The sequence below is a fragment of the Salvelinus alpinus genome, chromosome 30, assembly GCF_045679555.1.
Source record: "Salvelinus alpinus chromosome 30, SLU_Salpinus.1, whole genome shotgun sequence".
NCBI classification, from domain to species: domain Eukaryota; kingdom Metazoa; phylum Chordata; class Actinopteri; order Salmoniformes; family Salmonidae; genus Salvelinus; species Salvelinus alpinus.
Genome location: NC_092115.1, coordinates 14647708 through 14674060, shown reverse-complemented (window position 1 = coordinate 14674060; position 26353 = coordinate 14647708). Strand labels below are relative to the sequence as shown.

The window sequence follows — 26353 nt, the reverse complement described above, 5'->3', positions numbered from 1 at the left end:
AATTACAAGAACATTTGTAGACGGCAAATTGACCGCAAGAAGCCCAAACAGATATGTTTGACTAAAACAATCATTTCAAACCTTGATTACATCATGATACGACAACGTTTATCTCCATTATGAGTGGGAATACTTGCAAACAGATTTCTTAAATTAAAATCTCTTGGAGCTGCTTTCCTTATGTTTTTTAGACTATTATGTCAAACAATAAAAACACTTGGGGGGCCAAATAATGGGACACCCATTCGCGTGGGGGCCCCTGTACTGGGCTATACTTCATATTAGCCCAAAGGCCGGCAGATGGCGATAGAGTGGTTTCAACTTACCATCCAAAGGCAATTCGCTCGTTCGAGCATATCACTTTTGTCAAGATGGTCACTGCCTTTCAAAGTCAGCCATTATGAGCATAAAAACTGTCCGATTTGCACCTACATGTCGGCTGCATGAACTTTGCAACAACCATGTGATCAAAGGTCACGAAGTATCGGCTGCAATTGTAATTGGCCTTAGTGATGTCCGGGGTTAGGGTTTGGCCGGGGCAGGCCATCATTGTAAATAAGAATGTTATTAACCGACTTGCCTAGTTAAATAAAGGTTACATTTAAAAAAATACAATTGTGGGAGGCTCGATTGTCAACCAATCATTAGGGTGCTTTTGTTTGACCCATGCAAACGTGACCAAAGATGCCCTTACGAAAAAAGATTGAAGTCAGAGTGCAGTATTAACTGCAGTTAGTGCGAGAGAGACTCAAATATCACATTAATTTGTACATACATGTATACATGAATGGCGAATTTGGTTCCTGTTTCAGTCACACCCTTACAAAAAAAAAGATTGCAGTTTTGAAACTGCAGTAAGTGCTGTAACTGCAGTCGACATATTTTCTAAACCTTTCCAACACAGAAAACACCTCCATCTCCCACAGACAGCAGTCAGTGAGCTCTGTGGACCCTGAGAAGGGCATGGTACTAGCTGAGGCTCCACAGCAGCAGCCCATCAGTTATGAGGTGCTGACCACCGGTGGAAACACTATGCTCCTTGAACGGGAGACCAAGGAATCAGAAAAAGAACTGTCCTCTACCAGCCTGTCCACTGCTACAGGCGGGAAGAAGGCTGGAGGAACTAGCTGCTTCGATGGAGCACTGAGGGGACTGAGGAAAGGACAAGAAGCCTGTAAGCACTACTAGTCACTCCGTTCTACGTGAATTTCAGTTCTCTAATATTGTATCAACACATTGTCAACACAGAAGTTGAAGATGTCTTTTTCCCCTTCTTTAGGCTCACAGAGCTGCTACGGGAGAAGATGAACTCCTGCAAGCAAAAGAGGAATGATTTCCATTTATTTTGGAACAGAAAATGTTCAGTAAACTTTCCATTTCTTTGCAAATGAGTTCAGTACTGTCGAATTTGTTTTTATATATATATATTTAACCTTTATTTAACTAGGCAAGTCAGTTAAGAACAAATACTTAATTACAACGATGGCCTACCCCGGCCAAACCCAGACAACGCCTGGCCAATTGTGCGCCGCCCAATGGGACTCCCAATCACAGCCAGATGTGGTGCATCCTGGATAACAGTAAGCACATAAACAATTAGCCTACAATAGAAATGCTGGTTAAGTTGCATTTTTCTTAGACCTCAAGGAAATTCCCTACAACAACAACTTGTGAATTTCCTTTGAAAATATTCCAAAACTAGGCATAAAGTAAACGTTTTATTTAATTTAGCATAAAAAGCACAAAACTACCACGTCATAGTCATCTTCGAAGCTCAATTATTATCTTTTGTTGCCAACAGACAGTAAGTGATACAGCATATGCAAATATTTCATACAGTTGAAAATAAGCACTTTATAAAATATATATATCTACATCGTAACATAATGAACTTGGCGTTTCCCAAAAAAGGCCCTGTGGTTTGTAATTTTTTCCCCCACAATACAAAAAGGTATTATCCCCCCCACTTGGGAGAGTGATAGACAAGAGAACACAGTAGTCTAGAAAGTTCCATGGATGTGTACAGCTGAACGTGAGTGCGGACAGAAGTGACAAAAAAAGACAAAGATATTACTGACAACTTGCAGAGATATGCTTTCTTTTGACAGATCTTCAGAAAGTGGTCATCTTGGACCTTGTACCATGAGGCATTGACATACACTTATATGTCCTACTGGTTGTTTCAATCTAAAACTGCAGAGGCGGAGTGCCAAAAACAGCAGTCATCCAAATGTAGTTCTCTCTAAAAACCCAAGTAATGTTGTCTTCAGTGAGGCAACCAGTTACGCCACAATATAGTGCCTTGAAAGCCCACAATGTTTTTCCTGTAGTTGGATGCCGTTGCCACTGGACACTGATCCAATTTCAGATTTGCACTTTACCCCTAATGGGTTTGTTTAGGATTTGAGGGATGGTATGCTGATCCTAGATTTGTGAAGACAACATCTACCTGGAGTGTTTTGTTCCCTCCCCAACTACCTCATGACCAGCAGATGTGTTCTACATCCTTCCACTCCATCGCAAAGCAGATTTTCACAACCTGGACATAAGAGTACAGTTGTTCAACAACAACATTACAAACACTGATAGTTAACAAACTATGTCAAATGTTAAAAATGAATATACAATCTGGCCCCATGTTTGCAATGAAATGAAAGGACTAAAGGGCTACAGATAAAGTTGCTTTTGAACTTTTGGGACAATGTGGGGCACATGGGTAATAGGGATAAAGGAAGCACAGTCACGGTTTGAGGGAGGGGGGTCTACTCTTGGGCCTCCTTGCCCGTCATCTTGTAGATCTCGGTGGGTCCGTCCACGTGGGTGATGGTGGTGGTCAGCTGGATGTCCTCGCCACTGGCTCCTGCGTCTCCTGCACAGACCAACACACAAGTCAGTATAGTAAACAAAGACAGCAGTACATCTGGGTCATCTGCTTTGTGCTCATTAGGCACCAAATGGAAGAAAACAAAACTGAAACAGGGAGGAGCAGGGCCGACTGCAGCCTTTTGGGTGCCCTAAGCGAAATTTGGTTGGGCGGGTCCCTCACCTCACAACATTTTAGTGTCCCCCATCTTGATAGTGGTGAAAAATTGGTAGTTTTAAAGTGAATTCCCTGCTATTTTACACATTTTGCCATGGGGTGGAGATACATTTTTGCGGTTTTAAAACAAATTCCCTGCAATTCTACATATTTTGTCATGACTTATGCCATCTTAATAAGATATCTGAGTGAGAATTACTAACAAATTCACTGGGGCCCCTGGAGGTCAGGGTCTCTGGGAACGTGCCCTGTGTATCGTCCCCGGTCGGTATTTGTCCATGAATACTAGAAGTTTAGATAGCTGGCAATCTAAAAATTGTTAGTTGACATAGCTAATGTAGTGTCTGACAGAGAAAAACTGCTGAGGCACAACCAAATTTCGAAATTGCACCTGATGTACTCTACTATTCTTACTCTCAATACTAGGTTGAGAACACGACTGAGTTCCCCCCAAAAAATATAAACAGTGCCTTGCCTTCAGAAAGTATTCACACCCCTTGACTTTTTCCACATTTTGTTATAACAGCCGGAATTTAAAATTGATTAAATTGAGATCTTTTGTCACTGGTGTACACACAATACCCCATAATGTCAAAGTGGAATTATGTATTTGAAATGTAAAAAAATACATTAAAAATCAATAGCTGAAATGTCTTGAGTCAGTAAGTTTTTAATCCCTTTGTTATGGCAAGTCTAAATAAGTTCAGGAGTAAAAATGTGCTTAACAAGTCACATAATAAGTTGCATTGACTCACTCTGTGTGCAATAATAGGGTTTAACATTATATTTGAATGACTACCTCATCTCTGTACCCACACTTACAGATAATTGTAAGGTTCCTCAGTTGAGCAGTGAATTTCAAACACAGATTCAACCACAAAGACCAGGGAGGTTTTCCGATGCCTCGCAAAGAATGGCACCTATTGGTAGATGGGTATACATTTTAAAAAGCAGACATTTAATATCCCTTTGAGCATGGTGACGTTATTAATTACACTTTAGATGGTGTGTCAATACACCCATTCACAACAAATATACAGTCGTCCTTCCTAACTCAGTTGCCGGAGAGGAAGGAAACCGCTCAGGGATTTCACCATGAGGCCAATAGTGACTTTAAAACAGTTAGAGTTTAATGGCTGTGATAGGAGAAAACTGAGGATGGATCAACAACATTGTAGTTACTCCACAATACTAACCTAATTGACAAGAGTGAAAATAAGGAAGCCTGTACAGAATAATACTTTTTCCAAAACATGCATCCTGTTTGCAAAAAGGAACTAAAGTAATACTGCAAAAAATGTGGCAAAGCAAATAACTTTTTGTCCTGAATACAAAGTGTTATGTTTGGGGAAAATCCAATACACCACAATATGGAGAACCACACTCCACATTTTCAAGCACAGTGGTAGCTGCATCATGTTATGGGTATACTTCTAATCGTTAACGACTGGGGAGTTATTCAGTATAAAAAAATTAATGGAATAGAGCTAAACCCTATAACTGCCTATTTATTGCCTTACCTCCCTAATCTTCTACATTTGCACACACTTTACATAGATTTTTTGATTGTGTTATTGACTGTATGTTTATTTATGTGTAACTCTGTGTTGTTGTTTTTGGTCGCACTGCTTTGCTATATCTTGGCCAGGTCGCAGTTGTAAATGAGAACTTCTCAACTGGCTTACCTGGTTAAATAAAAGGTGAAATATTTTTTTTTTTAAATAAGCTCAGGCAAAATTCTAGAGGAAAACATGGTTTCCTGCTTTCCACCAGACATTGGGAGATGAATTCACCTTTCAGCAGGATAATAACCTAAAACACAAGGCCAAATCTACACTGGAGTTGCTTACCAAGACGACAGTGAATGTTCCTGAGTGGCCTAGTTACAGTTGACTTTAATCTCCTTGAAAATCTATGGCAAGACTTGAACATGGTTGTCTAGCAATGATCAATAACCAACTTGACAGAGCTTGAAGAATTTTGAAAATAATAAATGGGCAAATATTATACAATCCTGGTGTGCAAAGCTCTTAGACTTACCCAGAAAGACTCACAGGTGTAACTGCTGCTAAATGTGATTTTAACATATATTGGCTCAAAGGGTGTTAATATGTATGTAAATTAGATCTTCCTGTATTTAATTTTTTATAAATTTTCACAAATTTCTAACATGTTGTTTTCACTGTCATTATGGGGTATTGGGTGTAGACGGGTGAGAAAAAAAAAATCTATTTAGTCCATTTTGAAATCAGACTGTAACAACAAAATGTGGAATAAGTCAAGGGGTATGAATACTTTCTGAAGGCACTGTATCATATTTTTTGGGGTCAGGGGCTCCTAAGTGAACATTTATGTCGCTTATGTCTGGAGCCAGCCCTGGGCAGCGGCTACCTGAACCTGAAGTCAATAAGAAAACTATCTTTTGAAAAGCATTTTAAATAGTCCAAAACTTTGACATATTTTTTGTCTGAATCCGCCGATATGTGTTATCTTTTTAAGACAGCTGTCATTTAACTTTTTTCTCCTGAACATCTTTTGTAGATCCAATTTTCCTTTTATTTCATCCCTTCTGATTCCAGACAGTATACTTCATCTGTTGAAACTGCAATGCGAAAAGGGAAATCTAAGCAAGCCTAAATATCTTACATTGAGTGATGTGTTTTTTTAAAATATGTTTTGCTTACCAAGCTAAATTATCTAAAGTCATCGGTCAACTTATTTCAAGACAAATTTAAATAGAACTTTGAAATGTAAGATATTTTTCAAGATATTTGACCTTAACCGTCACAAAAGGAGACACTGTTGCGTGTTATTAGTTTTTCTGTACAGTAAAGTATATCAAGAATATTATGATACACTTAAATAAAATTTGACTTCCTTTTTGACCTACTGACACAGTTGACCATTAGAGGCAGCTGTTAGTTGGACTCACCGCTGGAATGCTCGTCTCCGTAGCGTTTGTGTGAGGGAGCATACAGGAACATGATGGCGAACACGTAGAGGTTCCACATGCCGTAGATTCCCGTGAAGAAGGCACTGTTCACCTGCACCGTGTAGTCTCCCCAGTGCCAGTGGCCCTCGTTCACCTAGACAATATGGGTTGTGTTCAATAGGTACGAAATGTAAGCAAAAACACTACAAAACCCTGTCCAATAAGAAACACTTCATTTTTCCAGTGCAAAACATTTAGCTACAGAGTGCCCTAATGAACATGCTTAAATACCTAATCCTCTCCAGAGGATTCTGGGATACCCCTGCAGTCAAACGCACAGACATAACTCACCTGACTGATGATGAAGAAGATGACAGTCATTGCAGCACAGGTCAGAGTGACCAACATGAGGAACTTGAACCGGAAGATAAGGCCCTGAGAGAGGAAGATTACAGTTACTATTACTATCCATGAAGATGATCCCCTGAGAGGAAGATTACAGTTACTATTACTATCCATGAAGATGATCCCCTGAGAGGAAGATTACAGTTACTATTACTATCCATGAAGATGATCCCCTGAGGAAGATTACAGTTACTATTACTATCCATGAAGATGATCCCCTGAGAGGAAGATTACAGTTACTATTATTATCCATGAAGATGATCCCCTGAGAGGAAGATTACAGTTACTATTACTATCCATGAAGATGATCCCCTGAGAGGAAGATTACAGTTACTATCCATGAAGATGATCCCCTGAGAGAGGAAGAAACTGGCTCTCATGAGGACCGCCACAGAAAAGGAAGACACAGTTACCTCTGCTGCAGAGGATAAGTTCATTAGTTACCCGCCTCAGAAATTGCAGCCCAAATAAATGCTTCAGGTTCAAGTAACAGACACTTTTCAACATCAACTGTTTCCTCAGGAGACTGCATGAATCAGGCCTTCATAGTCAAATCGCAAAGAAACCACAACAAAAGGACACCAATAAGAAGAAGAGACTTTCTTGGGCCAAGAAACACGAGCAATGGACATTAGACCGGTGGAAATCTGTCCTTTGGTCTGAGGAGTCCAAATTTTCGATTTTTGGTTCCAACCCGCGGTGTCTTTGTGAGACACAGAGTAGGTGAACAGATGATCTCTGCATGTATGGTTCCCACCGTGAAGCATGGAGGAGATGCTGTTTTGCTGGTGACACTATCAGTGATTTATTTTGAATTCAAGGCACACTTAACCAGCATGGCTACCACATTCTGCAGCGATACGCCATCCCATCTGGTTTGCGCTTAGTGGGACTATCATTTGTTTTTCAACGGGACAATGACACAACACACCGCCAGGCTGTGTAAGGGCTATTTGACCAAGAAGGAGAGTGAAGGTAGTGCTGTATTAGATGACCTGGCCTCCACAATCACCCGACCTCAACCCAATTGAGATGGTTTGGGATGTGTTGAACCGCAGAGTGAAGGAAAAGCAGCCAACAACTACTCTGCATGTGGGAACTCCTTCAAGACTGTTGAACAAGCATACTACATGATTCCATGTGTTACTTCATAGTTTTGATGTCTTCACTATTATTCTATAATATAGTAAAAATAAAGAAAAACAATTGAATTAGTAGATGTGTCCAAACTTTTGACTGGTACTGTATGAAAACACAATTTTAGGTGCACAAATGTATACTCAAACACACACACACAGACCTCATAGTGCAGGCGTCTGGCCTTGGACATGGCGGGCAGGGAGGACCTCTTCCCACTGATGTTGCGGAACACTTGGAACACCATGAAGCACAGGAAGAGGAAGTAGAGACAGGCACAGATCCCCGCCACGATGATGAACGCCATCTGTTATCAACCTCAGTCAAGGAGGGAACTAGCATGGTGATGCTAAAAAAGCATAGCTTAATAAATAGTTACAATATTACTCAACAAACTGAAAAGGCTAGACTCCAACTGTACCAGAGAAATAGGACCGACCGTAACTGAAGCACCATTTAGGAATCGCTGCCCTTACTTTACATACGAACCCCCAGTCTTAGCTCAATGTACATTTTCCAACAGCCTGATAGAAACCCATGGCACGCTTACTTCTAGGAACACTAAATATAACAAATGGAAACCTCTTCGACTGAAAGGTTCTAAAAGCTGGTGAATATGCCATGGTCTACTTCTAGGCTTGATAGAGATAGCTGTCTTTTCACAGGACTTTTTTCTCCCACTAGACTGGAGAGTGAGCAAGAAAGAGAAGGAGAGAGAGAGAAAGCAAGAGTGAAGGAGAGCGAGAGACGAACCAAGAGACTCTTGCTGCCACTAGTTTTTGATAGGGGAGGGGGGGGGGGGGGTTATACTGATGAATCGTGCATCACCTAGGCCTGTGGGATCCCCACTGCAGCTCTCCTCGACACCCACACCCACACAGAGAGAGAGAGCAGGCAGAGGGGAGACCCAGAAGAGAGATGGCCCAAGGCAGGAGTAGGCACTGCCAGCAACACTGAATTATTCCTCACTGCAGCACAGAACAGTGGAGAGGACCTCAGGGACAGCCTGTGACTGATGGAGGAGAAGTGCTCTGATTAATGTTAGCATGTCTCTGTCAAATATTGATATACAATCTGGCCCTATGTTGCAATGAAATGAGAGAGAGAGAGAGATCAGAGAAATACTAATACTAGGATAAACTGGGAGCTTAAATTGGAATATACAGTACAATAACATGGACACATTACTTTCAGACTTACAAGACTTCATCCCTAGTTTAGTCTCCCTTGGCCCGTCAACTTCTAAGGTAAGGAGTAATCATAGTAATCTAAAGGATACAGCCAACTCAGTCCCCACGTCGGAAGCCCAAATACTGTAGAACGGGTTCTTCAATTGGACTCCCCTGGTGGGAAAAAAATATTTCAGAAATGGTCCCTGCAGAATTGTGGTGGTAACCTCAAAAACAAGTTTTATTTTGACAGTGTGATGAAGGAAGTGTGTGTGTTTCAGCCTCACCTCTCACACATGTCGAAGATAAACAGGCAGAAGGAGCCGAAGACAATGGGTCCCACCTGCTTCCAGTAGATTGAGAAATGGTTCCTCTCCATCTGGTCCTGAGGGTAACGATAAAGGTGGGACACAGAACAGAAATACAAGAGAGGAGGGATGAAATAATAAAAGAGTTAGAAAACAGCAGTATCCTGCTCTAAACTAAACCATGTATCTACAACGCCTTCAGAAAGGACTCACACCCCTGGACGTTTTCCACATTTTGTTGTGTTACAGCCTGAATTTAAAATTAAATTGCTTTTAGATTTTGTCACTGGCCTACACACACACAACACCCCATAATGTCAAAGTGGAATTATGGTTTTAGAATTTTTTACAAATTAATAAAAAATGTAAAGCCGAAATGACTTGAGTCAATAAGTATTCAACACCTTTGTTATGGCTTAACAAGTCACATAATAAATGTGCAATAATAGCGTTGAACATGATTTTTGAATAACTACCTCATCTCTGTACCCCACACACACAAATATCTATAAGGTCCCTCAGTTGAGCAGTGAAATTAAAACACAGATTCAACCACAAAGGCCAGGGAGATTTTCCAATGCCTCACAAATAATGGCACCTACTGGTAGATGAGGCAAAACAAATGTAGACATTGAATATCCCTTTGAGCATAGTGAAGTTATTAATTACACTTTGGATGGTTTATCAATACACCTAGTCACTACAAAGATCGACCTCCTTCCTAACTCAGTTGCCGGAGAGGAAGGAACCTGCTCAGGGATTCCACCATGAGGCCAATGGTAACTTTACAGTTACATAGTTGAATGGCTGTGACAGGAGAAAACAGAGGCTGGATCAACAACATAGTAGTTACTCCACAATACTAACCTGATTGACAGAGTTAAAAGAAGGAAGCCTGCAAAAAATATAAATATTCCAAAACATGCATCCTGTTTGCAACAAGGCACTAAAGTAATACTGTAAAAAATGTGGCACAGCAATTCACTATATGTCCTGAATACAAAGTGTTAATGTTGGCGCAAATCCAGTACAACACATTACTGAGTACCACTTCCAATATTTCAAGCATACAACTCATGTTGTCGTTGCTTGTAATCTTTCAGGACTGGGGAATTTGCATGGATAAAAAGAAATGGAGCTAAGCACAGGCAAAATCCTGGAGGAAAACCTGGTTCAGTCTGCTTTCTAACAGACACTGGAAGATTAATTCACCTTTCAGCACAACAATAACCTAATACACAAGGACAAATCTACACTGGAGTTACTTACCAAGAAGACAGTGGAGGTTCCTAAGTGGCCAAGCTACAGTTTTGACTTTAATCTACTTGAAAATCTATGGCAAGACCTGAAAATAATCTAGCGATAATCAACAACCAACTTGACAGAGCTTGAAGAATTTTGAAAATGATAACAATGGGCAAATGTTGAGTAATCCAGATGTGCAAAGCTCTTAGACTTACCCAGAAAGACTCACAGCTGTAATCACTGCCAAAGGTGCTTCTACAAAGTATTGACTCAAGGGTGTGAATACTTATGTAAATTGTAAATTAGATATCTGTATTTTATTTTCAATAAATTAGCAAAACATTTTTATTCAGGCTGTAACAACCTTTTGAATAAGTCAAGGGGTATGAATACTTTGTGAAGACACTATGTATGTAAATGAAACAAATCTACAATGGCCATATAGCTAACCATTCTTAATTGGTGTATACCACAAAGGGCACAATACTATGACAGACCTTTCCTTCTCTAACCTTTATTTAACATAGCAGATAGCAAGACATTAAGCAGCATTAAAAGGTTTTAGGACTATGGATACAAAGTCATCCTAAGTCCATGGATACTAATTCAAACCGCTCGCCCACACGGTGCCATACACATGGTCTGCGGTTGTGAGGCCGGTTGGACGTAGTGCCAAATTCTCTAAAAACGACATTGGAGGCGGCTTTCTGATGTAAAAAGTGCTTTATAAATCAGTTTGATTGATTAATTAATTATGGTAGAGAAATTAATATTAAATTCTCTTGCAACAGCTCTGGTGTACATTCCTGCAGTCAGCATGCCAATTGCACACTCCCCCAAAACTTGACACCTGTGGCATTGTCTTTAGTGACAAAACTGCACATTTTAGAGTGGACTTTTATTGCCCCCAGCACAAGGCACACCTGTGTAATGATCATGCAGTTTATCAGCTTCTTGATATGCCACACCTGTCAGGTGAATGGATTGTCTAAAAGTAGAAAGGCTCACTAACAGGGATGTAAACAAATTTCTGCACAACATTTGAGAGAAAAAAGCTTTTTGTCCATATGGAAGATTTCTGGGAGCTTTTATTTCAGCTCATGAAACCAGCACTTTACTTTATATTTTTGTTCAGTGTATTTGACCCTGATGGTCATCTATGACCATTTGAACATCTTGAAGAACGATCTGGCCTTAATGGCCATGTACTCTTATACTGTAATCTCTACCAGCACAGCCAGAAGAGGACTGGCCACCTCTCAGAGCCTGGTCCTCTCTAGGTTTCTTCCTAGGTTCCTGCCTTTCTAGGGAGTTTTTCCTAGACACCGTGCGTGCTTCTACATCAGCATTGCTTGATGTTTGGGGTTTTAGGCTGGGTTTCTGTATAAGCACTTTGACATCTGCTGATGAAAAAAACTGGTTTTATAAATACATTTGATTTAATTTGAAAGGCAATGTTACCACTTTCGCGTAGACTTTCACAGTTAACGCTACATATGTCAGCTCGATTGGAAATTACCTTTTAATGTCAACCACGCTACAACGGAGAGCTTCCGCGCTACAGATTTTGGTCAATGGATACCAAGTCACTGGCTCAATGGATACCAAGTCACTGGCTCAATGGATACCAAGTCACTGGCTCAATGGATACCAAGTCACTGGCTCAATGGATACCAAGTCACTGGCTCAATGGATACCAAGTCACTGGCTCAATGGATACCAAGTCACTGGCTCAATGGATACCAAGTCACTGGCTCAATGGATACCAAGTCACTGGCTCAATGGATACCAAGTCACTGGCTCAATGGATACCAAGTCAGTGAGAAGGTGAAGAGACAGACCATGAGGTGCTCGCCACAGAAGATGATCCAGAAGGAGAGCAGCATGGCGTAGAAGATGCCCTGCCGGATGTCCCCGAACAGCAGCATCCAGGTCCAGTTGAAGCCCACAGAGAACCACTCCACCGGGATGTTGATGAAGGTCATGCACAAGCCCAGGGCAAAGATCACCCTGCAGGACACACCATCAACTGGATCATTATCAAAATCATTATCATCCCCACCATCATGATCATCAACATAAATAGAAATAGCAATCATCGTCATTAATAGCATACTGCATTAACATAATGCTCACAATCAATATAAATGACTATGGACATTACTTTCTTATAATTCAGCAGAATTGTTAAATGGTTGGGTTCAGATAATTTAACACGTTATTTCAACTCAACATAGCACGGAAATGTAACCGGAGAACTCATAACATGGGGAGACTCCATAGTCCACCTCCCCAGCCACTTTGATAAGTCACTGCTGATAAAATAAATAAATATCAACCTAATAAGGCTTCTCTGTTTAATTGCTGCAAGTCTCTGCATGCTGGGAAAGATGAAAGGATAATTGCAAAGAGGACGGGGGGAAGGGAGGGGTGCGGGTGAGGGATAGAGAGGTGGGTATATTGCAGGGAGAATGAGGGGTGCAGTGTGGGCTGAGAGGTGGGTGTATTGTGTGTGTGGATGACGGTTTGCAATTGACTCTAAAAACATTAATCACATTCCAGAAGAGTCTGCAGCGAGAACCGTTCCGGCATGTTCTACCGAGTGAACAGTGTGAGACCACATTGGGCTGGTATGCAGGGAATGTCCTGCACTCTGCGAATATACAGTCAGGAGAGAGGTGTGTATAAAGAGCACTTCAACTAAACAAGCTGCAGAGAGCCAGATAAGAGGCATCAACCTCCAGTACATCCTGGGGAAATAAAAGTACTAACTCAATAGAATCAAAAATTGCTTTAGTGGAAACAAACTTCAGGAATAGACTTAGTCAGTGTGTGCTGCTGCCATTGATACACTTATTCCTCCAGTGTTTTATATTCTTCCAGGAAACCTTGCCAAGTAGTTCACCAGCAAATAACAGTTAACTACTGACAATGGCATTAATGTACTTTCGGTTTGAAAAGAGAACCATATCCTGGGGCATGGTGGTTATTGAGTTGTTCTGTTTTTAAAAGTTCTAATAAAACCTAATAATCCACCACAAACAGTCAAGTGCTTTAAACAAATCCGGTGTCAACCGCCTTGCGCATTCAGTCAACTGACTTTTCTTACATAGACAATAACGTAACCTTGGCCCAGTTCCCACGAATCCCACCATCAGAGCGACAGCAGGAAGCCTAAGTACCTATGAGATGCATTTCCCCATTACATCTCTCTTGTTAGCTTTAGGAATAAAAAGATTTCCATCTCGACACCTCTAAGGAATAGCATGACGGCTTCACCAAAGCTTTTACAGCATGAAATAAATAATCTCCTCTCCACAAATAGAGTTCGAGGGCCATTTCCTGAGAACTCTGCAGTCATTTGGGAAGGAGGGCTCTGAGCCGAAGACCAAGGACAAGATGGAGAGAGCGAGGAAACATTGAGGTGGAAGTGTTAGTTGAGTGCTAAAAGACTGTTACACGCTTTACGCCTCGACGAATGTTCCTGTGGTTTTGAACGCAGCGACATACTGATACGCTCTCCCCTCACTGCAGGGGGTAAACTAAACTGACCGTTTAGCTCTCTGCATAGGGTATCGTTCTACATTACAGTGGTAAATCATTTCAATCTGGTGTTATCATTTTTGCTTGAAAAAGCTACATTTGGTACTCATTTTTATTTAACAGTGTAGCTGCCCAACTGCAGCTCTAGGATCAGTTTAGCCTTTTAGATCATTACGAATGCATGCACAAGGGGGAGCTGATCCTAGATCAGCAATCCTACTCTGAGATGCTTTGTGAATATGTACCCAGGACACTGCACACTGAGATCTGACCTAGATGCACAGTTCATCCATAGTTAATCTAATGACATGTCTCCTCCTGTACTAATGTTACCATAAGCACTAGGCCTAACTGGTATCCACTGGGGTTACTGTGTTTGACCCTGGCTGAAGGTTTGACTTGTGTATCGCTAGGACAAAGACATCCATGCATTTTGGATTAGAGATCAATTCACACACACACTGTGCGCAAGCCCACAAAGCAACCAATGGACAACTGAACTCTATTTTGACGCCAAATTTGAATAAACAAACATCCCATTTACAGTCCAATAAACAATATGGCCGGCCTTACTTTTCCAACAGCACAGGGGGTCGTGTCATCAGGGTGATGCGTCTCCAGTACCACACCATGATGATGAGGATGCTGGGTGTGAGGAATGTCTTCATGGCGAACCACACCTTGGTGAAACCGCCGTTCTGATGGATACCCTGATAGGATGGGAAATTAAACCGTCAGCCACAGTCTTTCACACAGTTCATTTCAACATCTCGTTTGCCCATTTTGACCATCAGTTTGGACAAAATCGAATTTTCACACTTCGGCCGTATGAAGACTCCATAGTAAAGAATATTTGATAATCAAGGATATATTATAGTCTCTCCCAACCGAGAGGAGATGGGGCGATCTGGAAGAGATGTGTAGTAGAGAATCCTCACCACCAGACGGATGTCCTTGATCTCGCCGATGCCCATGTTGATCTTCTTGCGTTCGCTGACAGGCAGGCGGATGTTGAGGAGGTAGTACTTGTGGGCCACGTTGCCCAGCTCCATGAAGGGCAGCAGGTCACACTCATAGTAGCGCCCCTCGTTCTCATACGTCTGCAGGACACAAGATAAATGTTAAGAGATATCCGATTGGACAACAACTCAACTTATATGGATTTTTTCTTTTTCACAAAAATAAATCTGATGAGCTGAAACAATGAGACTTTGAGAGACTGATTAAGACCTGAAAAATCAAGTGTGAGCAATCAGGTGGCAAAATTAAGCAAAAGCCAAAAGCACAACAGATATTGAGGACTGGAATTGTTTACCTTGGTGGTGGTGAAGTTGCAGCTGAGCTTCCTCTGTTCTATGGAGTGGGCCATCTCTGTCCACTCACTGAGCGTGTCATCTCTGTAGGCCAAACCCACGTCAATGGTGGCCAGTGCTCCATCCTCTGTAGGGGGAAAACGTCAACATATCACACTTTAGGGCGATCTGAATGTTCAAAGATTCACAAATATACCAACTACCAAACTTCACATAGATACCAGTTATGGAGACTTCATTACAAATCTATCCGGTTTTTGATCTATGCAGGTCTTAACAAGCAAGATCAGCATTGAAGGGGGAATTTGCAATGAATCAAATCCGACGCAGCCAAAACACGTCGGATTTTTACAACTTTGTTTCTATTGAACATGCCATACAAATAAATGCATTTTTATTAATTATATGAAGAGTGCCTTGGTCCTCCTTTCTTTTTGATGACCAATTTACCTCTTTTACCAAAGAGCCCCTTCTGTCTACCAAATGTACTATTGTGTACCTTAGTAGCACTTCCCTTCCTCCTCTTTCTACTAGTTAATCAAATTCTCTATTTACACCTGCTCAATTTAAATTTGTAGCTTTGACATCAATACATCTGTGTAAACCAGCGATGACTGGGATGAAATAAGTCTCTGGTGACAGACAGTCATGGCATTTTGGTAAGAGGCTAGCTCTCAATTATCCAAGGAGGTTTACAGCGGTCCCCGTCCTGGCTTATCAACTGAACATATGGATTGCAGCTGGCTCCATGTGAACTACAGTCGAGACACTGTTTTAAAGTTTTAAAAGTTAAGAATCCTTGCTTGCGATACGGTTTTGGAAACTATTTGGATTTGAACTTTCATACCAGTGAGAAATAATTTTTCAAATACAAAAGATACACTTACTGTACGGAGTTCGGCAAAGTTGCATCTGACTGTTTTCACACAAGGCCTCCAGCCGAGGCAGGACACATCCTCTAACCTTATGATTGCATTTCCAATGAACCACTCCACATTTCCGGCTGGATAGCATGAGTTTCTCAAAATACAGCCGGATGCAACTTTACTAAACTGGGTACAGTAAGTGCATATTTTGTATTCAACAATTTTTTCTCGCATATAGGAAAATTACAAATGTTTCAAAAACCGTATAGCGTTGCAAGGCATATTTGCGATTGCGAAAGAGTCTTTGGTTAGAGTCGGACAGTGTCGAGCATTTGCCTAAGGCAGCATATAGCTATGTGGAATGACCCAATGGAACTGGAGTCATGATAAGGGGTAGGGAGAGGCCAGAGGAGGAGCAACTTCTGGAGCTATGAAAAGGACACACATCTCTGCTAAACATAAGATCTGATAATAGCAACACTGGGTAATTTTAAGGCTGTCAAATCAGTTGACACATCATTCACTTTCACTTAGTGTGAATGAAATGTTATAATTTCCCAAGGTGTATACATCAACAACCATTAAAGACAACGAGTGCACGTCTAAACTACTCCAAAGGCTACAAATGTGACAATGGGCTCATTGGGCTGATGAAAGGGATAGTTCAACTCATGTGTTATTTTACGCACAGTTTTTTTTAACGTAGCTGCTGTTCACACTCCGCCTCCCTTCACGTTTAGCTCTTTAAAGCCAACTTCTGCTTGCTCAGGCAATGTGAACCGGAGGCTCCGTACAGAGGGTGAGGCAATTGCGTTACCGCCAAAGGGCGAGCTCTGTACCGCATCGCCGTGCCCCTCAAATGTTCTAACAATACGGAGAGCTCCGTACAGCTCCGCATTGGCATGATTGGTTGACAGTAGGTGGGGGTGGGAGGTCCTGTATAAACAAACTCACAACTTCCTTCACAACAGCTCTTCAATGTGAAGCGCAAGAAGTATGAATTCCCTTAATTCTGCAGAGGCCGTATCACAATAAATGCAGACATCGGATTGACCACGCAGTGGCCGTGCAACCTCTTCTGAATCATGATGTAGCCTGTCTCTGCATTATATTTCTGAACAGCTGAAATAAAAACCCTGAGGCGATTTGAACGAACATTCCAAAACATATATATTATGAAGGCTACAACCTTCTCGGTCTGTCTGTTGTCATGTATATTGCAGTTGCTGAAAAATAACACTACTTGACTGCCTGTCTGCCTCCTGCGCAGCTTAGCCAATGTTTGCAATGATGATGAAAAAATAACATTCAATCGCTAATTGTCTTGCTGCGTTCCAACTCTGCAGCCGAAAGTTCTAGGCAGCCGGGCATGTATCCAGATCGATAAAAAAATAATGTGACAATGGGAAAGTTAGTTTTGCGTCGCCCGGTGACATTTTTTACTTTCACCAGGTAGGCCAGTTGAGAACAAGTTCTCATTTACAACAGCGACCTGGCCAAGATAAAGCAAAGCAGTGGGACAAGAACAACAGAGTTACACATAAACAAACGTACAGTCAATAACAATAGGGAAAAAAATGAAAAATCTATGTACAGTGTGTGCAAATGTAGAAGAGGTAGGCAATAAATAGACCAGAGGCAAAATAATCACAATTTAGCATTAACACTGATAGATGTGCAAGTAGAGATACAGCGGTGCAAAAGAGCAAGATGGTAAGTAATATTATGGGGATGAGGTAGTTGGGTGTGCAATTTACCTAGTAAAGACTTATAGATGACCTGGAGCCAGTGGGTTTGGCGACGAATATGTAGTGAGGGCCAACCAACGAGAGCATATAGGTCGCAGTGGTGGGTAGTTTATGGGGCTTTGGTGACAAAACAGATGGCACTGTGATAGACTACATCTAGTTTGCTGAGTAGAGTGTTGGGGGCTATTTTGTAATTTACATCGGCGAAGTCAAAGATAGGTAGGATAGTCAGTTTTACGAGGGTATACTGATATCGTGGAGAGAGGAATAACATGAAATCGGCTAGACTACCTGTTTGTGTCTTGCTTATGTTTCAAATACTGACAAAGTTTGTACGATCAAGTTGATAATGCATATTGTGTAAAACATGTAAATAGCTGGATGTAGCCTACTCAGCTCCTGAAAAAAGGACATGAAATCACACTGATGCGTACCAGGGCATGGAATGCAATTGTTAGAACAGTGTCGTGTACAACATTACATTAGTAGGCTACACCAGTGACCAAAGGAGATCAAGGAGGGGCAGCGGAGCACTCGACACAGCAGCTACGTAGACAGCAGAGTGGGCACCTGGCACAGCAGCTACGTAGACAGCAGAGTGGGCACTCGACCCACAGCAGCTACGTAGACAGCAGAGTGGGCACTCGACCCACAGCAGCTACGTAGACAGCAGAGTGGGCACTCGACCCACAGCAGCTACGTAGACAGCAGAGTGGGCACCTGGCACAGCAGCTACGTAGACAGCAGAGTGGGCACTCGGCTACGTAAAAATGTTTTATCCTGCACATGCGCAGAAATATCCCGATTTTTTTTGCCTTGGGAAATTGGGATACAGAAACTCCATATCCATAGCCACTCCATTTTATGTCCTTAAAGTTACTCATTTGATCGTTTGAAGTATGAAAACTGAGAAACTTTCAAGTTGGAGTGAACTGTTCCATCAACCTTCAAAGTATGCAGGAAAGAAATCATGTCATCAAAAACACTATCAGAACAGATGCACCAACAGCTCACATCGGCGTGCTGTTGATCCAGAAACAGTCCAGGGATGATTCCTGATCTGAAACATTTCCCTGTTGAGGGGTTTAAAGCTATGTACGTAAGGCCTCAAGTTCAGTCTACTACACAGTAGGCAATGATACTATAGCGCTGACTTGAAGGTGAAACCTTTCAGAGCTGAACCTGGTTAAGTGCTTTGAGAAACGAAATGTCAGTCAGAATGCCAAGACAGGCTTTAGATCACATTGCAAAGGCAAAGTGTTCTGTCCTTCCTCCTTCCAAACAGACTCTTGTGCGGTTATGAAACAAGCTGGAGAACACCGAAAAAAAACCCGGTGGCCTGACCGGGAGAAGAGAGGAAAGGGGGGGGGGGGGGGGGTTATTGGCAGTCCTCTCTCTCCTCGAACCCCTCTATCCCTCCCATCTCAAGCAAACACTGCCAAAGATTCTGAATGTCAGCTTACCGCACACAAACATTCCACCCCAGTCCAGCAGCCATCGCCACAGTGACTAAGCCTTCTCAACAGCTGTGTTATTGCTGGACCCCTGCCAGGGGTGATTGTTGCCGGGTAGAGTGGGGTGGGAAGAAAGACGGGCAATTCATCTCAGGGACCAGCTTTATAACACCAAGTGGGCAAGGTGCTGTTGGGGGGCTTCCTTACGCATTCCGCAATAGTCATATGACTGAGGAGTAGAATCCCCTTACCTTTGGCGTGGTACTGTCTAAAGAAAGTGGTTCTGGTTGAGTTATAGAGGCCATATTGTCAGACAGAGCTCTGCTTCTTTGCTTACCAGTCAGCCAGAGAGATTTAGATGCCATGAGAAAGTAATAACCTAGAGCTCTGTCAATAGACTGCTGGAACTCATTTTCCTTGATCAAATTAGCACTCCGCACCTTATTAATGCAACAGAGGTTGTTTGCAGAGCTAGCCTTGCATGAAGAGTATTCCTGCCTGAGACTATCTGACCTCTGTTTGGACCAAAAAGAGACCTAGAGCTCAGCGAACTAATATGATCTTGAGTTGCAAAGCCAACCTGGATTGGATTTGCGATCAGTGACACTACAGCTACACGTTTCAGCACTGAAGTTGAATACGTCGTTTGATATGCAGCTGCTTGACATTTCCGTGCCGGTTGTCTAGCTCTCCTCCCGCGGCTCGGTCATAGATGGCTGTTGACATCAGGGTGATCATTAGGCCCTTGCCTCAGGGCCCGGGGCCAGCACATTAACACTGCTGGCAGATGATCAGAGGTAGTCTGCCCGGCCCCAGTGACTCAGAATGGGGTGGATAACAGTCCCATTCCACAACATCTGGTTGGGTGGAATTGTGGGACGGGGTGGTGAAGCAGACTGATCTGGCAGCGCAAGCTGTAAACAACAACAATCATTTCATGCTTGGGACATTCACTTTGTTTTATGACGACATATTGATGAGTACACACTGAAACATGACTATAGTTTATATGAGAAAAAAACAGTATAAACCTCACTCAGAATTTAAGTTTCATTGTCGTAAAATGCAGCTTCACTAATCTCCCTATCTGAGATATCTACTGCAGCCCTCATCCTCCACATACAACGCCCGTTCTGCCAGTCACATTCTGTTAAAGGTCCCCAAAGCACACACATCCCTGGGTCGCACGTCTTTTCAGTTCGCTGCAGCTAGCGACTGAAACGAGCTGCAAAAACACTCAAACTGAACAGTTTAATCTCAATCCCTTCATTCAAAGACTCAATCATGGTCACTCTTACTGACAGTTGTGGCTGCTTTGCGTGATGTAGTGTTGTCTCCACCTTCTTGCTGTTGTCTGTGCCCAATAATGTTTGTACCATGTTGTGTTGCTGCCATGTTGCTGTTGTTGTCATGTGTTGCTACCACGCTGTGTTGTCATGTGTTCCTACCACGCTGTGTTGTCATGTGTTCCTACCACGCTGTGTTGTCATGTGTTGCTACCACGCTGTGTTGTCATGTGTTGCTACCACGCTGTGTTGTCATGTGTTGCTACCACGCTGTGTTGTCATGTGTTGCTACCACGCTGTGTTGTCATGTGTTGCTACCACGCTGTGTTGTCATGTGTTGCTACCACGCTGTGTTGTCATGTGTTGCTACAACGCTGTGTTGTCATGTGTTGCTACCACGCTGTGTTGTCATGTGTTGCTACCATGTTGTGTTGCTGCCATGTTGCTGTTGTTGTCATGTGTTGCTACCATGCTGTTGTTTTCTTAGGTCTCTCTTTATGTAGTGTTGTGGTGTCTCTTGTTGTGATGTGTGTTTTGTCCTATATATATATATATATATTTTAAATCCCAGCCCCCGTCCCCCCAGGAGGCCTTTTGGTAGGCCGTCATTATAAATAAGAATGTTCTTAACTGACTTGCCTAGTTAAATAAAGGTTAAATAAAATAAAATCAAGCGTACTTTCACAACATATCTTTGGTGAGAGGAAGATGTTACAGAGTGCCTCATGCCCTGCTGTACAACAGGGTCCCCCAACCGCGGGGGATTTTATTTGGCATCCCCATGTTCTCTGAACAAAAAAAATAACTATTTTTTAATTGTTGGACATAACACCAGCAAATCAGCTCTGTAGATTTAAATTTTGAAAATCTGTTCCAAAGTATTCGCACGCATAAGAGATATTTGTGATCGTATACAAATGTATGCAAGGTTTGAAATTATTATGTTTTAGTCAAATATTATATCCGTTTGGACTTCTTGCAGTCAATTTGCAGTCTACAAATGATTTATAATTATGTTCCAGCCCCCTAACCCCCCACGCAAGAAAAATAAAAGGGCCCGCGGCTGAATGGAGTTGATGTACAACCGCTGCTGGGCCAGATAGAAATCTGTTACACAACATAAGAAGCTGGGCTCTGCCTCCCTCCATCCCAAGGACTCCTGGAGCTTAAAAGAGTCTGTGTTCTGATCACTTTCCCAGGCCGGGCCGGCCCACCGATCCCCCTTCATTAGTTCTCTTTGTTATCCCTCTAATCCCTTCTTTCACAGCCCCAGACCTGGCGCAGCGCCAAGCGCCGATCTGCCCAGTCAGTGTCGCCCCCTCCTTTCCAACCACATACTAAGAGATATTACACTCGCTACAGTGTTAACAAGTCAAAGAAGGGAGAAGCAAGCCCAAATCCATATAACCTTTCCCTTAATCCCAGGCCAGAAGAGGGTTGCCGTGTCTGAATCCTTTTCTGAATGTGAGAACTATGCACACCGCCAAATCAAACCCTCATCCCTACACCTAGGATGTTCAGGTAGATCTGTGAGAACAGACTGGATTGATGTAAGAACAATGGTGACCTTTTCCCATGTATATAGTACCATATTGTAATAGGTATACAGGAAGTGTATTGGGTTCTAGTTGGAATTGGGAACAGATCTGACTGATACCATGTTCGGATAAGGATGTGGTCTGAACGTAAAGGAATGTTAAGAGGATACAGGGAGGTGCAGTATGTCTGCTATGATGAGCAAAGGGATGGGGGAAAAACTAGCCTTCATCAGATCAGGGAGGAGCACAATTGGCCCAGCGTCGTTAGGGGAGGGTTTGGCCGGAGTAGGCCGTCCCCGTAAAATAATAATCTGTTGACTAGTTAAATAAAAAAATCTAACACCTGCTGCTGAAAATGACTCAATATTTCAGGGCTTTTGTGTTTGTTTTCTAATTTTACATTGACCTCTACAATGGAGAGTGAGAAACTCATCCCCAACTCTCACTGAGGGACGAACCATGTACCATGTTACAAATCGTCTTGGGGATAGCCAGGAGAAAATGGGACAAATTTGCCCAGCAGAGTGTGATTCCACTTCATATTAGGGAATTGCAAAGCTATCAGCTTCCAAATTGAGACAGCCCCCCACAGTTCGAGTTTCCCTAACTAGCTGTTCTATAGAGACTATAAGCCTCTGACATGGATCCCTGAGGCTTGTATCACTAGGGAGAACCAGCAGCACATCAGTCATTGTCAGGCCTTCCTCTCAGCGTGAGATACATCCAATCCACTGAGAGGAGAGAAACATTCCTCAGGGGCCTCACGCGGTCAACACAATAGGCAGGACAAAAGCAGCCAACAGCCTGAGGTGACGTAGAGGGAGACTAATATCAGCAGCATCTATAGACACATGAATAGTTTAGAATTGGATCCACAGAGAGTGTAGAAGACAAAGGACACATACTTCAGTGGTCATAGAGCTGCTTGGACTGGTGAGTCCTCATGAGTCATGATACAACAAAGACAGACAAACCAGGCGGAAAGATAGACAGTATCCAAAGACAACAGACAGACGGACAACAAAAACACACAAGATGGAGACACGACAGCACACAAAAAAAGACAGACAAAGATCAACAAGGTAAAAATGTCAGACTCCTGAAATAACACAATCGACACACAACAAACGGCATCCATATTGAAATCTAACAAGAAGTGTCGCTCACCTATCTGGTTGTACATCTTGAAGGCAATGTCAAACTGTAGGATGACCAGCATAAACTGGAACCAGGGGCTCATCTCTTTGTTGGGCAGGGGGATATGGACGGCAAATACAATGTTGTTTGCCTCGATCTTCTTGGCCATGGCCTCGTCAAAGTCCCGGATCTTGTCGCACTGATTAGGGCCCCAGGGCATGAACCATTTGGTGCTCTGATGGTGTTTGACCGTGTCCACACACTTGGTAGCCAGGTAGTGGACTGCTGTGGTGGGGCTGGGAGCTACAGGGAGAGGAAAACAGACGTTAGACTGGGTAATTGCTTGCTAGGTTACTGCCCAGTTACATTGGTAGCTACCCTAGATACATAAGTAGTCCTATTCATCTGTCACCTTTTGTGTAGAAAAAAAATATCTATATTTGATGAAATTAGCAGTAAATTGTATTTGGGGGATTTAAATGGTAATTTTTGGTTGCTGACCACATCGTTCCACAATTTTATTGTGGTTCTTATTTCAATGCTCTATGTGTAACCTTTTATTATTATGCTGAAAAGTGCAATCATGTGGAATTTATAAGTCCATTGGTTCCCGAGTGGCGCAGCGGTCTAAGGCACTGCATCTCAATGCAAGGGGCGTCAATACAGTCCCTGGTTTGAATCCAGACTATCACATCCGGCCATGGTTGGGAGACCCATAGGGCGGCGCACAATTGGCCCAGCGTCGTCCGTCATTGTAAATAATAATTTGTTCTTAACTGGCTTGCCTAGTTAAATAAAGGTTAAAGTTTAAAAATCTATAACGAGTAGCAAAGTGTGTATATTTTCAGTGAATTCATAGTTAGGCTAATGGTAAAGTTGAAAACAACCAATTTCCAAACTCATAATCAAAGCTTTGTTCTGGAGTTTAAGATGTGTCATACAGCTATCAAGCTCAACAAAGTAAACATACATGAAGACATTTTTCTATGGTTTTTGTTTATTGTCAAAAACAGTCAAATAGAATATCACCCCAAAAAATGAAGTTGCGTTTTAGATCAAACCTAGCCAAATCCTGCTTTAACAAAGTGGCAATTATTTCCAACCATGTTGACAGAACACCCTGTAGCAAGGCCCAATCCTTTTGAAGCTAGCTGTCGGGAAATGCCCCAGCACACAATACTGTAATGTATTGGTAATAGGTAAGAACGAGGTCCATGCCCTCAGGGCTAGAGAAAGACGTCAGCCACGGCCAAAAAAGCATGAGTGACTTCTCCCTTCATCAATATATCCCCCTAAATTCAGGGATAATTAACAAATCCCTGCTAGGAATACATCATGCCACTATAATCAATGATTATCTCAAAGGGAAGTCATTTGAGACACCTACAACAATCCAATGTTTCACATTAGTTACTTACGTGCTCAAATATCATACACCTTTAACGATTTATCCACATACGAAAACAGTTAAAACAAGGAAGCATTTCCGATTGCGAGGCCCTGGTCTGTGCAGATGGTCTCCATTACCAGCTGATGTCGAGCCAATTTATTTACTCTCAATAGAGTAACTGAAAAAACATACCAGCATAAAAGCACCCTTGAGGCTAGGCCTTCGGCACCCGCTTCATAAAACTAATCAGGCCATCAACTATTTCTGTGTGTGTGTGTGTGTGTGTGTGTCTTCTTAACTAGGTGTGCCAGTGTCACCTCACAAAGGACTACTCAGGAACAAGCACACAGACACACCAAATTGAATTAAACCAGCTCTACGGAACCCCTCAGAGTTCAATTATCCTGGGACCCTAAGATTCCGGGCACACAACGCTCCTCCAGTTTCTACCCTAGTGTGTCCGCCTCTCTGCCCAGTGACCTGATGCCGTGTCGGAGTTGTCCAATAACGGGGAGACGAACGCCTTTCTACTCAATTACCCTGGCTGGCCCCGGCCACCGAGCAAATACAAAAGCATCAGGCTTCATTAAAACTATCTAAGGCAGGAGTGTCCCAAACAAGCTCATTTTTTATCAGTAGCCATCCAGCTCTGGAGAAGAGACTGACTGAGTGGAGAAAGTTTCCCCCCAAACTAACTAGAGATAGGAATCTGTAACAGGCCTCATAGGACTCAACTATTGTGACTTTGAGCTTGTGTAGGAGTATCTGTGTGAGTGTGTAGGCACATGGGGAAAAAGCTGACAGCAACTCTGATGTAGTACTTGAGGCAGAACACAATTTTGACAGCTGTGTGTGTCAGTGGGGAGTAGAGCCATGCAAATGGAACCAGCAGGAGAAGAGGAAATATGCAATGCTAAGAGGGGTTTGGGATTTGAGGGGGATGCAAGGGGGGGAAGAAAGAGATGGTGCCTGCCTGGGGCCACGGAGGCAGACTTAAAGGAGGAGAGCAAACATTCTGTATTGAATCACAGTGAAGTTAAAGATACACACCAATTCCTATGGTCTTTTACAGGAATAGAGTTTATTCTTATTGGAAAAACAAACTCATACGCCAATTAAAAGTGAATTAACTCGATACTTTATAATAAGTTCTCTGAAATAGGAAAGTTGTGTGTGTATTAATGGCAAATGTTAAAGTTTCAAGAGCACATTAAACCTTGCAACGTCAATACAGAGGAAACGATTGAGTTGGAGGCGAATACTTTGTGTTTCTTAAAACTTTGAAGAGTTCAAAACTTCGTTAAAGGCTACATTGTTAAAGTTACATAGGCAAAACTTTAAGGCAAGCCCTACAGTCGCCATACTGTTCCATTTTATAACAAAACATAGCAGTGATTTTAAAAAATTACCATCCTCTCTAAAATGATATTGTCTAAAGAACTAAGTTGTTTTCATTATTTGATACATAAAATATTCGATCTATAAATCGTGGTTATTCAACCGCATAACAAAGCCAAAGGTTGCAACATAAAGGAATACAATTGGGAAAAACCATGCTTACCAATCAAGCCTCCGACCATAAAAGAAAACGCTTGGAATAAAAGCAGAATCACTCCTACGATCACCAACTTTTTGGTGCTCATGTTTTCAATAATTGCCCCGGCCATCTTAAAAAGTTGAAGAAAAATCACAACGAGTAAGAAATCGAGAAGAAAGTCACCGCATCTAGCTAGTACTCCAGCAACCAAGATTGAGGAAGGCTAGCCACGCACTGACTCGCTTGCCTTTCAACTTCGAAGGACTAAAGCAGAATCACATGACGGAATAGCACCCCTGCCTATC

At 42.3% G+C, this 26353-nt stretch overlaps 1 protein-coding gene and 1 long non-coding RNA gene across 3 annotated transcripts; one reads left to right on the top strand and one right to left on the bottom strand.

The window, feature by feature from the left end:
- The first annotated feature begins 419 nt into the window (after nt 1-419).
- Nucleotides 420-1855, top strand: LOC139560195 (uncharacterized). Its single transcript, XR_011671882.1, has 2 exons — nt 420-1174; nt 1280-1855. It is a non-coding gene; the product is annotated as an uncharacterized lncRNA (long non-coding RNA).
- Nucleotides 1706-26353, bottom strand: LOC139560192 (protein wntless homolog). Of its 2 annotated transcripts, XM_071376755.1 has the most exons (13): nt 26073-26353; nt 23152-23424; nt 15095-15219; nt 14718-14879; nt 14353-14489; nt 12078-12246; nt 8971-9068; nt 8794-8857; nt 7678-7821; nt 6324-6407; nt 5973-6126; nt 3863-3960; nt 1706-2869 (listed from the first exon to the last, which is right to left on the bottom strand). In XM_071376755.1, exons 1-12 carry the CDS (start codon nt 26176-26178, stop codon nt 3911-3913), a joined length of 1566 nt encoding a protein of 521 aa, XP_071232856.1. In that variant the 5' UTR covers nt 26179-26353; the 3' UTR covers nt 1706-2869; nt 3863-3910. The 2 variants fall into 2 exon arrangements, with proteins under 2 accessions (XP_071232856.1, XP_071232855.1); XM_071376754.1 differs by lacking the exon at nt 3863-3960 and having other exon boundaries at nt 26073-26351.

Coding starts and splice junctions, on each gene's coding strand:
- LOC139560192 (XM_071376754.1), bottom strand. CDS start 26,178: ATGGCCGGGGCAATTATTGAAAACATGAGCACCAAAAAGTTGGTGATC. Junction 6,127..6,323: donor TCTTCTTCATCATCAGTCAG/GTGAGTTATGTC, acceptor CATATTGTCTAG/GTGAACGAGGGCCACTGGCA. Junction 2,870..5,972: donor CGGAGACGAGCATTCCAGCG/GTGAGTCCAACT, acceptor TGGTCTGTGCAG/GAGACGCAGGAGCCAGTGGC.